Below are 14368 nucleotides of genomic sequence, written 5' to 3' on the forward strand. Positions count from 1 at the left end.
CATCCCTGCTAGTACTATCCCCATCCCATCCCTCACCCCTGCACACACACAAACACACATTAACCTATCCACTGTTTGGGTAAAAACTGGACTCTGAGGGTGAGTTCCATTCCAGACTTCAAGAGTGGTCAAGGGCCACCATAGTCATAGGTTCATCCAGTCTCTTTCTGATCAGTAAAGCTAGTCCTTTTTTTTTTTTTTTTTTAATTAACTAATTTTGATTTTTATTCCACATTTTCTACCATTTTATCTGGAACCCTTTAATGTGATCCATATTTGGACAGTTGGTAATGGTAACCAGGCACTGTCTAGTACTTTTGGTCTCAGAGTCATGGAAACTGGTGTTCTTGAAAATATTTTTTCTAACCTTGCTTCTCTATCTAGTGAAAATGGTAGCCAATTATTTTGAATATGTTTATGTTCAAGAAATGATGAAGAAAAGTATAGTTTTTAAGTGAAACAAATCCTACTTAATTAGAAGTTTCTTTATAAATTAAAAATAAACAGGAGGCAAGCAGAACAAAGAAACTAGAAGCACATCAAAAAGCAAACATAATGACAGCAATTAATTAAAATCTATTAATAATCACACTGAATGTCAACGGAGTACACACACCAGTCAAGAGACAGAGTGGCAGAATGGATAATATGCTGTCTACAAGAGACATACTTTACACACAAAGACAAAAACAGATTAAAACTTAAATGATGGGTAAAAAATATACCACACTAATTGCAATAAAAAACGAGCAGGAGTGGTAATATAAATCTCTCATAAAATAAACCCTAAGGCAATAACCAGCAGAAGAAACAAAAGAAGGACATTATCTCATGATTAAAGGGTCAATTGAACAAGATGATGCAGCCATAATAAGTATCTATACTTCCAATGAAAGAGCCAGAAAATAAATTAAACAAACCCTAATAGCATTGACAGTGCTTCTCTGCAATTCATAACGTTTCCAGTAACTAAATATTTGGAAGTAGTTCAACACTCCTTCTTCCTAGTCTGTCTTCGTCTGGAAGCTCATCTGAAACCTGTATTTAAAATACCAGTGGTATAGCTTTCAGGATCACATTAACTCACAAACCATCAAGTCAGCTTGAGGACTAAGGTGCACCTGACCCAAGCCATGATATTTTCAGTAACTTCATATGCACGCAAAAGCAGGACAGTGAATAAGGAAGACAGTCGAAGAATTAATGCTTTTGAATTATGGTGTTGGAGGAGAATATTGAAAGTGCCATGGGCTGCCAAAAGAACCAATAGATCCATTTTAGAAGAAGTAGAGCCAGTGTGCTCCTTGTAGGCCAAGATGTCCAAACTTCATCTTTCATACTTCGGCCATATTGTCAGGAGGAACCCATCACTGGAGAAGGATATCATGTTTGGTCAGGTGGAGGGTCAGAGAAAAAGAGGAAGACCCCCAACAAGATGGACTGGCCAAGTTGCAGCATCGATTAACTCAAGCATGGCAACAGTAGTGAGGTTGGCCCAGGATCAGGCAGTGTTTCATTCTGCTGTGCATAAGGTCGCTTCAGTAGAATTGAAGAAAGAAATAGGCAAATCTAAAATAATAGTGGGATATTTTAGTACACCACTTTTAAAAAAGGAAACAACAACCAGAAAGAAACTTGACAAAGACACAGAGGAACTAAATTATACAATCAACCAACTTGACCTCAGAAGTAATGTACAGAGCATTCAACCCAACAACGGCACAATACACATTCTTTTCCAGTATACATGGAACATTCTCCAGAATAGACCATGTGATAGGTCACAAAACAAGCCTCCATAAACTTACAAACCTCAAAATACTACAAAACATCTTAGAAATCAACAATAGGAAGACTAAGCAAATAAAGTCAAATACATGGAAACTGAATAACACCCTCCTTTTTAAAAGCTACGGAGTAGTATAACAAATAAAATATGAAATTACAAAATTCCTAGAAACAAATGAGAATTAAAGTACAACATACCAAAACCTTTGGGACACAGCAAAAAACAGTGCTGAGAGGATAATTTATAGCAATAAAGACACACATCCAAAAAGAAGAAAGAACCAAAATCAACACATTAATACATCTCCAATAATTAGAAACAGACAAGCAAAGTAAACCTACAGTTACCAGAAGAAAATAAATAATAAAGATTAGAGCAGAAATAAATGAGATAGAAAACAGAAAAACTATAGAGTCAAAAGAACAAGAAGCTGGGTCTTAGAAACGATTAAATAAAATTAACAAACCATTAGCAAACCTAAAGAAAGAAATGAAGAAGACATAAATAACACACATAAGAAACCACATGGGTGATGTCACAACAGAACCAATGGAAATAAAAAGAATAATAACAGAATACTATGAAGAGTTACATTCCAACAAATTAAAAAATCTGAACGAGATAGATACATTTCTAGAAAAACATGACCTACTTAAACATACACAGAGTGAAGTAGAAAATTTGAATAAACCTATAACAAAAGAAGAAATTGATCAGGTCATCAAAAAATGTCCAACCAAAAAAATCCAGGTCCAGATGGCTTCACTGGTGAATTTTACTAAACATTCAGAGAAGAGCTGTCACTTAATTCTACTCAAACTATTCCAGAATATATAAAAGGATGGCAAACTTCCTTTTATATATTCAAAACATTTTATGAAGCAAGACTAACCCTCATACCAAAACCAGGGAAGGACATCACTAAAAAAGAAAATTACAGAACAATATCCCTCATGAACACAGATGCAAAATTTCTCAACAACATCTTAGCCAAAGAATTCAACAACACATAAAAATATAATATATCATAACCAAGTGGGATTCATATCAGGGATGCAAGGATGATTCAATATTAGAAAAATTATCAATGTAATCTACCTTATAAATAAAAAAGGAAAAGAACTACATGATCGTATCAATTGATGTAGAAAAGGCATTTGACAAAATCCAACATCCATTCCTGATAAAAACACTCAACAAAGTAGGAATTTAAGGGAGATTCCTCAACATAATTAAGAGCATATATACAAAACTAACAGCTAACATCGCTCTCAATGGAGCAAAACTGAAAGCCTTCCCTTCGTGAACAGGAACCGAGACAAGGATGCCCTTTATCACCACTCCTATTTAATACTGTGTTGGAAGTCTTAGCCAGAGCTATAAGACAAGATAGGGAAATTAATGGCATCCAAATTGGCAAAGAAGAAGTAAAATTCTATTTGAAGATGATATGATCCTATACATAGAAAACCCCAAAGACTCAGCAAAAGTACTATTGGAACTCATTGGAAGATTCACCAAAGTGGTAGGATACAAGATCTACATACAAAAATCAGTTAGATTCCTCTATACTAATAAAAACAGCACTGAAAAAGAAATTAGGAAAGTAGTACCATTTACAATAGTCACCCAAAGGATGAAATGTTTAGGAATAAATCTAACTAGAGAAACAAAAGACCTTATAAAAAAACTAAATTAAAAATAAAAACAAATGAGACAGCTTCTATAAGACTCATACTGTGCTACTCACCCGTTTTGTGACTGTAACCTACCTGAGAAACAAGCAAGATAGTAAGAGTCAATACACATGGTTCTTTTGAGGCTCAGACAATAATAATGTATTGAAAAGAATGTTCTGTAATTTGATGATGATTTTTTTACCATCTAATAACACTGAATATTCATTGGTCCATTTTCCTTAATACTTGCCTGATGGTTTTGATAATGCCCAACATCTTGGGAGAAACTCAGTACTGTGCAATTCTAATACCACACAGCATATACTAATTTTTATCACAATATCTATTGTTGTTAGAAACCAAGGACTGAGACTTCCTTAATCCACCATAAGTAAATCATCCTAAAGTTATATATATTTTTTATTTTCTACACATATCTTTGAATCACCAACCTTCTGTTTAGCAGTCTAGTACTTATCCTATAGCACTACACCAGAACCTGAACAGGTAGGAAAGACAATATACTAGCCTCCTCATTCTAACTCTTCCCCCACTAACACTGTCTTTAAACTGCTGCCAAAAGTGATTTTTTCAAACAAAGAAATCTGGTCACTATGTTGTTAGGTGCCATTGAGTCGGTACTGACCCATAGCGACTTTATGCACAACAGAATGAAACACTGCCTGATCCTGGGCCAACCTCACTACTGTTGCCACGCTTGAGTCCATCGATGCTGCCACTTGGCCTACCCATCTCTTTGAGGGTCTTCCTCTTTTTCTCTGACTCTCCACCTTACCAGACATAATAGCCTCCTCCAGTCACTGGTCACTATACTATTCTAAAAAATAAATAAATAACTGGACAAGCCTAACTTTGTCAGTTTTCCTTTTTAATTCACTCAATTTAAGCATTAAGAATTGAATTAAAGTCTACATTCAAATAATAATAGTTTAAATAATAATTTTATTTTACATGAATTGGATTTGTAGATACTTTACCTTTTTATAGCTGGATATTCTCTGACAGATGTGCTCAAGTTTTTCACTGCACATGGCACTAAATTTACTCTGAAGGTCAGTAGGAATCACTTCATTTAATGAGTTCAGGCTGGCACAGCTTTGTATAAAATGATCATCATTTTTAGCCAGGGCTTCAAGAATCTGTAGTAACAAAAAACAATTAAAAGTTCATAATTAGTCACACAAAATTTTCATAATTTAACAGCGAAGGATGGCTTTCCTTAGTCTGTACATTCCTATATTCATTAAAACATTGGCAATAATGTGACTGAGTTGTCTGTAGACATCTCCTATTTGGCCTTCGGCTGGCTATAAAAGCCGTCTGGAGAGTGGTTAGTGGACTTCAAAGACTCTCTGCTGGGTAAATGTGTACAGTCAGCATGGGAACAATGTTCCTAAATTTTAATAGAAGATGCCCAGCACTTTTTTGTGTGTGTCAATTTGGTAGTATAACAACAAAAACAAAAGAAAGCAAGTATCATTCTCACTAGCTACTGAGATACCAGCACAAAAGATGCATTTTAAAGATGTTAGATAAAGGAATGAATACATGGGAAAAATCTCTCTTGCTAAACTCCAAAATCTTCCTCCGTGCATTGTCTGAGCTCTCTGATAAAAGCAGAAGATAAAAATACTCAGATGATGTTTTCAATTCATTGGACTATTTTGAATATTTGTACCAATTGTTTGGTAATTTGATGGTGTGTATGTGTGTGTCCTGGTCTGGCGCTGTGGGTTAATGTGCCAGACTGCAAAGCTGTTTGAACTGCAAGGTCAGGAGTTCAAGCTCACCAGCTGCTCCTTGGAAACCCTATACAGGGTCACTATGGGTCGGAATCAACTCAACGGCACTTAACAACAACAATGTGTGTGTGTATGCACACATATGAATATGCAAATTGTTGATCACTGAGAATTTTAAATGAATTGAATAGTAATACGATGCTGTAAGATAAGTACTGGACCACAAGGTTTGTTTGAACAGCAAGATCAGCAGTTCAAACTCACTGACTGCTTCTCAGAAATCCTATATAGGGCCATGATGTGCTGGAACATACTCCACAATGTATAGATATGTGGAGTCTAGGTGTGGCACTAAAAGATAAGCACTGGACTGCTAACCACAAAGTTGGTGGTTCAAACCTACCAACTGCTCCTCAGAAACTCTATACAGGGTCTCTGTGAGTTGGAGTCGACTCAATAATACTTAAAAACAACAACAATATATGGATATGTAGCATTTATGATTATCCAAAGATTACAAGAATCACATTCTTTCCTGACACATTTATAATAGTGTGTGAGATATAAAATGCATAGATGTGACATTTATTTGAGCTTCCTCATCACCTCCATTTCACAATCAGAAGAATGTAGAGTGACATGTGTTTAATCAGTACTCTAGAAATTACAGTTGACTTGATCTTCAGTACTGTGATCTTGGCTAAATTTCTAACTTTTTTGGCTTTCTTTTTTTCATGTGTAAAATGGAAATTACATTTGAAGTACTATTTTACATATTCATCAGACATATACTAAGTATGTAATTTGGGGAACTTAACATAGGGAAATGAGATAAAACAACAACCTGATTTGAAACACTTACATTACCAAAAAATCAAACTCAGTCATTAAGTCAATTCTGACTCATAACGACCCTACATAGGGTTATTGAGAATGTACCCCTATAAGGGAGAAGAAGCCTCACCTTTGTTCTATAAAGCTACTGGTGGGTTTGAAGGTAGCACCCCTGCATTAGTAGCCCAAAGCTTAACCCGCAGCTCCATGTGGACTCCTTAAGCACTTCCCTAGAACCCCTTAACAGTATAGTTGGGAAGGGAGCTACATTTTGAAAATATATATTTTAGAGCAATAGATATGAGGAGGTTTCAGAAAGTTTTGAGGGAAATTCCATTATCTTTTTATCCCCTTAGGTTTTCATTGTGAATTGAGTGATAGTTTACATGGGAGAACATCGGCTTTACACTCATCATTTCATTGCAATGATTACAATCTTCTCCATGCATCACCATTCAATAGTATTTGCTTTCCATTCCCTCTGTCTTTTTTTTTTTTTCTTTTTTGGTTGGGGGTGGTGGTGTACACAAAAACAAAAAACACCTAGGAATTTATAATAATTTAAGCAACCAAAGGGCTCATTCTGCAAGCCTGCCTCCTAGCCACCAGCACACAGCCTTTCTCTTTCCATGAGTCTAGAGTCCTCAACTGCTCTATCTCTCCATGTCCTCATCTCTGCCTCCATCCTTGGTGTTGCTGCCTCTCTGAATAGGGTCCCACATTCTGCTCACCCTCTTCTCCCTTGATGGTCCTAGGGTCCTCTGCTCCTGGATTGTAAGATTAAATATCCCCCCCTTTTTGTTATAGAACTTCTACCTTTATAGTTTGTGACAGTCACAATTAGTCATGGTAACAATTACTCACTATTGAATCATAAGAATCTTATCCCCTTCTCTTTCATCAGACCTGACTAGACAAGATGAAAACTATTCAGCGGGGACTCTGTCTTTCTCCACACACTCTTAAACTAAACTCCCTCTTGAAAACTTGTAAGCCACTCACTTCATGCCGTTATCACTCCCTCATTTTAGGTAGCCAATGTCCAATTTGCCTGTCTCTATCTACCCCGTATACAGAGGGGAGAGGAAGGATATTTGTTATGAAGACTCCTTCCCACTCAGTATTTTGAGCTACTAAATTCATAAGTATAGGTCAAGTTCATTAAATTGCAGCAATTTACACTTGTTTCCTTTATCAAAAATTTTATCTTCCTCTAGTTGAGTTCTGATCAAGCCATTCAGGCTAAGTCAAATAGGTACTATCTGAAAGTTTGGGTGTTCTTGTGTATCTCCCCTCACTTCATATCAGCTGGATGCTTCATTATCAGGTCTAGCCCTCCATGGCTATGTCCTTGTTCATGGGAAAATTCTATTATCTTTTAATCCCATTTTCCCACAAATGTTTGAAGCCTCTTCACACATAAAGTTGTACAGTATCACTAGGATGATATTTCTATAAAATGAAAAGTTAAAAAATAAAGTAAAATAATTACTACAGTTTATCTCTATGTTACTTAGTCACACAAAAATTATAACAAAAAAAATATTCTAAATGCTAAATCTATGGCGTATATACACTTGCAAAAAAGAATTGAACTGAAGAAATAAAGGTTAGGAAGCTGTATCTCATTTTTTGACTTGTAATATCTGAATTCTCATAGGATGATATAGAATAGGACAAGACCCTAAGGCACAGAACTGAGGTGACAGTAAGTGGTTGATGGATGTACCTGTGAAAGAGCCATGAAACATGAGCATGCTGTCGTCTCTTTATTAACATTTGTTTTTCCCATTTGGATGAAGACTTCCTTCACCCCCTCCCATCTTGCTTCCAGCCTAAGTACCTTCCGATGATGTCTTTTCCAAACAAGAATGATAGAAATCTATTTAAGGATCTATTCACAACCTGATCTCTAGCCTTCCTAGAAGTCTGATGAAATTAACATAAGATGTGCAAACATGAGATTTTCTGGATATTTCACAATCCTCTGCAGAGGATTATATACCTTAGAAAATAAAGCCCCACCACCAATAAAACACCACCTGATATGAAATTAATCTGAGGTATTCATAATACTTAAAGGATAAACATAATAAACAGTAAAAGTGGTAAAGCTTTTGCCATTTCAACTAACACTCACCTAGGCAAGAGTCCCATCTAACTTAACCCTGTCTTCCAAGAGATTTTAAAAAGGAATATTGTATACCTACTAATGTGGAGGGAAAATATAAAAAGTTTCATGAGCTGACTATTATAACAAGCACAGTTCTTTATATATTAAAAACTGAAGATCAGAGAGGCAGTATTTAGAATAAAGAACTTGTTTCTTTCTAGGATCATTCATACCTTTGCAGTTAAGCTGAAGAAACCTTTGGGCTCAATCATCTTCTCCACCATGTTGCACTTGATCCCAGCTGTGCTATCGTATTCGTACACGACCCCATATTCCAGGTGCACATTGTCCACAGTCAAGCTCACATGTTCCTTCTTCCCTTCAATGATGGCCATGGTGTTGAACTTGTCAATTACCTCTGGGTTAAAGGCAATTTTAACTTCAGTTTATTCATTCTTCTGTTCAAATCATTGATTCTCTTCAATTAAATTTCAAACCCACTGCCGTTGAGTTGATTCCAACTCATAGCGACCCTTCAGGACAGAGAATGCTCCTTTGGGTTTCTTTCCGCATCTGTAAATCTTCATAGGAGCAGCCAGCCTCATCGTGCTCCCAAGGAACCTGGTGGTAGGTTTGAATTGCTGACCTTGCAATCAGCAGCCCAACAGTTAACTCCCTACACCACCAGGGCTCCTTCAATTAATTTTAGAGTTATTTAAAAGACTACTAAATCTGATGTGGTAAAGGAAAGCATCTATTCTTGTTACAATTTTAATATTTTTAGTACAATTCCAATGTTTTGGAAAATAATATTCTTCAGTGGAATTTGGTTAAGGTTGGCTAATTAGAAAAACTTTTCTGGCAAATTTGAGTAATTGTGGTTAATTTTTTAAACTCTAGCTTATTTATAGTGCTGTAAGATCAACACTAGATTGCAACCACAACACCAGCATTCAAACCCATGAGCTGCTCCTCGGAAACCCTATATAGGGTCGCTATGCGTCAGAATTGACTTCATGGCACTTGGCAGCAACAGCTAGTCTTTTCTTTGCACACCTACTTTCATCTGTGGATCATATCTATGCCATTTTGTTGCTGTTAAGTAATGTCAAGTCAGTTCTCTTGTTGTTAAGTGCCATCGAGTTGGTTCTAACCTATAGCGAACCTGTACAAGGTTTCAGAGGAGAGGCTGGTAAATTTGAAACACTGAATCATGGTCCAAACCAACCTTACAGTCCAGCGCATTATCTTTACAGCACCACACCACGACTCCGTTTCTGACTCATAGTGACATAGTATAGGGTTTCTGAGGAGCAGCTGGTGAGTGTGAACTGCCGACCTTGTGATACCTTTCAGTCCAAGGCTTATCCTACAGCACCATACCAGGATTCCATGCATGCCATTTTGTTGTTGTTAAGTGTCATCGAGCCTGTTCCGACCCATAATGACCCTGTATAGGATTTCTGAGGAACAGCTGGTGGGCTTGAATCACCAATGGTATGGTTCAAGCTGACTTCGCAATCTAGCACATTAACCCACAGTGCCACACCAGGATGTTGTTGTTATTGTTGTTGTTAAGTGCCGTCGAGTCGGTTCCAACCCATAGCGACCCTGTACAGGGTTTCCGAGGCTGTAAATCCTTACGGGAGTAGAAAGCCTCATCTTTCTCCCGCGGAGCAGCTGGTAGTTTCGAACTGCTGACCTTAAGGTTCGCAGCCCGATTTGTAACCACTACGCTACCAGAGCTCCTTGTTAAGTGCTGTCAAATTGGTCCCAACCCATAGTGATCCTGTGTAGGGTTTCCAAGGAGTGGCTAGTGAGCTGGAACTGCTGACTTTGCATTCCAGCGCATTAACCCACAGCACTGTACAAGCATATTTATGCCAAAATAAGCACTACAAACATAATTTTGCTCTAGCATTTTTTTTTTTTTAATTAAAAGCAGGCATGATTTAAAGTCAGGGTTTCTAATATTGCCTTACATGTTGCAAAAGTATTTTCCTAAAACAAAACAAAATTTTTTTTAGATTTTTCATATTGAAGAAACAGAAAGGTGATCTAAGAATCATTCTTTTGACAGAGAAATTTCCTAGTCTTTCCTCAAGAGATCATACCAAGAGATGGCTCATTGAGAAAATTCTTCATTGCTCACTATAAGAAAATTTCCATCTGAATATCACCTATAACTTTTGGGTCTATAATCAGTAAATGGGTTAAAAAGAAGAAAGCCTAAGATCTCTAAGTAAGAACTGCTTTGAGAAACACAACAGTAAACATGAAATATGCAAATATAGTATTAGTTTGTTTAAAATAACTAATTTGTAGAATAGTTAGAAATCAATTTCCAGAGCATAATATCAATCCATCTACCTTTCAATGTAGCACCAGTGAGGATTAGAAGAAAACAAACAAACAAACAAAAAAACTAACTCCAAATGATGAAGAAAAGTCTCTGGAAAGAGTCCTGAGATTTGTGTTGATATGAAAAAAATGATTATAGCCACTGTATGGTTCCAAAGCAGTTGGGATGTTTCTGATATTGTCTATTATTTGGGTACGATTCAACCAAGCACCATTCCAGGAGTGAGGACTGAATACTTTTCCTATGTACCCCCCTATTTGATCAGTGTGTTTAGGGAATTCTCCAGCTGTGCTTGTTTGAAAGAAATGTTTCATGGTGCCATAAAAATGTCTAGAGATGATCACCAATAATATAAATGGAAACACAGGAAAAACAAGAGAGGATTTGAGGGCTTCTGTGGAAAAGCTTTAAAACAACAATGCAAGGTATTTGTCAAACTTTGACACAAGTGTAAATTGCCTCAGTGTCCTTAGCCTTGGAAAAGGGCCACAGACTAACGCTATTTGCTAGTTTGTTCGATTGAGAAAACAGAAAAGATAAGAATCTCTCTTATACTTTTTCTATCTCTGTCTCATCTCCACATTAGTTTATCTCTTCATTACCGCCAATGTCAGAATATGGTAAAAGTTGCTAAATTAAGAATGTATTTTGAAAGGCCCTATGGATCTTTTAGCATACCACTTCTCAAATGTTAACAGGCACATAGCTCAGATATTATAGTTTTCTGATCTAAGCTAGATAAACATGCAGAATCTAAGGTGAGGCTTAGATTCTGCATCTTTATCTTGCTCCCAGGACCTTAGGTACTACAATGGTTTCTACTCCACTGTTAACCTAGAGGTTGACAATCCAAACTCATCCAGCTGTGCCATGGATTACAATTCTTACACTCTGCAGCTGTACAGAACACAGTGAAGAAAACGCTATGGAGCAGTTGTACTCTGTGACATATGGGGTCACCATGAGTCACAATTGACTTAAAAATAATCAACATCACTAACATCTCGCTCCCAGGTGGTGCAGATTTGCTCGTTCCTGAATGATATTGGGATAGCAAAGTTCCAAACATTTAAACTCAAAGCATGGGAACAAATTATACAAAAGCATCCCCATCCTACTTACTAGTTTGGGCAAGTCGTTTACCCTCTATATGCCTCTGTTTCTTTAGTTATAAAAGGAAGATGATGATAATAACCCTTACCTAAGATACTTTCTCAGTGTTGAGTAAATAAGATATGAGGGGACTTCATAAAGGTTGTGGAAAAATTCCATTATCTTTTCATTCATTCCATTTTCTACTTACTTTTTGTAGCTCCCTCCTATATCACTTAACAAAATCCCCCAAGAAATAAGATATCGTCATTATATATTAGCAATTAGCTATTATGTATGTAGTTGTCATGAAACAGGTCCCTAGGTGGAGCAAATAGTCTGCCCTTGACTACTGGTCTTGGTGGAATACTGGTTAAGCACTGGGCTGCTAACTGAAAGGTAGGAGGTTTGAACCTGCTCAGCAGATCTAATGGAGGCAGACCTAGCCAACTGCTTCCATAAAGATAAGTGACTCCTGAGATGCAGTTCTATTCTGTCACAGGAATCATTAAGAGCTAAAATCAACTCAACATAGCACCCAGTGGTGTCTTGGAATAAACGTCTGGCAATCAATGTGCCCCCATACTGATTACAGCCAAGAAAACCCTATGAAGTAATTCAACCCTCTAACATATGGGGTTGCATAAGATGGAATCAGCTTGATTGCAAGAGGTTTGCTTTTTGTTTTATTTGATATGAAAATGGTGACAAAGATGTAAAAAAAGGGACATGAATAACTGAGACTAGGCACAGGCAAGGAAGGAAGAAGCCCAAGCTGTACTAAAGGCAATAGCAAAAAGCAAAGCTTCCGGAACTGATGGAAGACCAACTGAGATGTTTCAACCAGTGGATGCAATGCTGGAAGTGCTCACTGATCTATGCCAAGAAATTTAGAAGAAAGCTACATAGACAACTGACAGGAAATATATATATATTTGTACCCATTCCAAAAAAAGGTTGTCCAATGAAATGCAGAAGATCATTAATATGACATATAAATAAAATTACCCTGAAGATACATAAGAAATGGTTGCAACAGTACACTGACTGGTAACTGCCAGAAATTCAAGCCAGATTCAGAAGAGGATGTAGAATAGGGATATCATTGCTGACATCAGATGGATCTTGGTCGAAACCAGAGAATACTTGAATGTTTTTACTTGTTATTTATTGACTATGCAAAGGTATTTGACTATATGGATCACAATAAATTATGGATGACACTACAAAGAATGGGTATTCCAGAGAACACATTGATTTGTGCTCATGAGGAACTTGTACATTGACCAAGCGGCAGTTGTTAGAACAGATAAAAGGGATAATATGTGGTTTAAAATCAGGGAAGGTGTGCACCAGGGTTGTATTCTTTCATCATACTTATTCAACCTGTATGATGAGCAAATACTCCAAAAAGATGCACTGTCTGAAGAAGAACATAGTATCAGAATTGGGGACACACTCATCAACAACCTATAACGTGTAGATGACACAAATCTGATTGTTGAAGGTGAAGATAAAGATCATCAAAGACTACTGTCTTCAGTATGGATTACACTTCAAAATAAAGAAAACAAACATCTACACAAATGCACCAGTAAGGAGCATCATGATAAAAGATGATAAATATTGAAGACGTAAAGGATTTCATTTTACTTGGATCCACAATCAATACCCATGGAAGGAGCAGTCAAGAAACTAAATGATATATTGCATCAGGCAAATCAATGACAGACCTCTGTAAAGTGTTCAAAAGCAAAATGTCAATTTGAAGATTAAGGTACACCTGATTCAAACCAATGTATTTTCCATCATATGCATGTGAAAGCTGGGGTAAGGATGACTGGAGAAAAACTGATGCCTTTGAATTATGGTAGTGAAGAACAATAAATATATACGGACTGCCAGAAGAATGAATAAATCTGTCTTAAAGGAAATACATTCAGAATGTCCTTAGAAGTGAAAATGACCAGACTGTCTCATATACTTTGGACATTTAATCAGGAAGGGTCAGTGAAAAAGAGGAATGGAGTGATATAGTGGCTGCACCAATGGGCTCAAACATAGCAACAAATGGAAGGATGCACAGGACTGCTCAGAGTTTCCTTCTGCTGGATGTAGAGTTGCTATGATTCACAGCCAGCTCAGCATCACCTGAAAACTACAACAACAACAACAGGCAAGTGAACATGAATACAAATCAGAAGACAGATGGAGAACTTACCTTCTACTTTGCAGTCAAAAGCATCTCCTGCTTCATCTCCAGGTAGTTTCGAGTTAGACTTCTGAAGGTCTTCTTGAGCACTCTCAAGGCTGTTGTAAACCCATTGTATAGAATCTTGCTGGAAATGAGGGTAGGAAAAAGTTCAGACATTTTAGCACTTCCAAAAATGTGTATTTGTTTTGTTTCTTACCGTGTTTCAAAAGCAGACTTTTCCTCATACTTATTCTCCTAGTTTGCTTAAAAAGAAGAAAATTTGAAAGGGAGAAAAGATCAACTGAAAAAATGAATAGAAAATCAGTGACTATGATGTTATTTAACTAAGATATGGTTTTTAAAATACATATATACTTTCCTAATGTCTTAAGTGCCTCAAGTCAATTTTTAAATGAATTACAAATTATATATATGTATATATATATATGGGCTGCGAACCTTAAGGTCAGCGGTTCGAAACTACCAGCCGCTCCGCGGGAGAAAGATGAGGCTTTCTACTCCCGTAAAGATTTACACCCTCG

General features: G+C 36.8%; 1 protein-coding gene across 1 annotated transcript in view; it reads right to left on the bottom strand.

The window, feature by feature from the left end:
- Window positions 1-14368, bottom strand: part of PREX2 (phosphatidylinositol-3,4,5-trisphosphate-dependent Rac exchange factor 2) — a 482194-nt gene that overhangs the window by 210638 nt on the left and 257188 nt on the right. Inside the window, exons 21-23 of the mRNA XM_006860035.1 lie at window positions 13854-13971; window positions 8412-8596; window positions 4467-4628 (exon numbers count right to left, since the gene is read on the bottom strand). Of these exons, the coding sequence (XP_006860097.1) occupies window positions 4467-4628; window positions 8412-8596; window positions 13854-13971 (465 nt within the window). The remainder of the gene's footprint in view (window positions 1-4466; window positions 4629-8411; window positions 8597-13853; window positions 13972-14368) is intronic.

The sequence above is a fragment of the Chrysochloris asiatica genome, unplaced genomic scaffold (genome assembly GCF_000296735.1).
Source record: "Chrysochloris asiatica unplaced genomic scaffold, ChrAsi1.0 scaffold00036, whole genome shotgun sequence".
NCBI classification, from domain to species: domain Eukaryota; kingdom Metazoa; phylum Chordata; class Mammalia; order Afrosoricida; family Chrysochloridae; genus Chrysochloris; species Chrysochloris asiatica.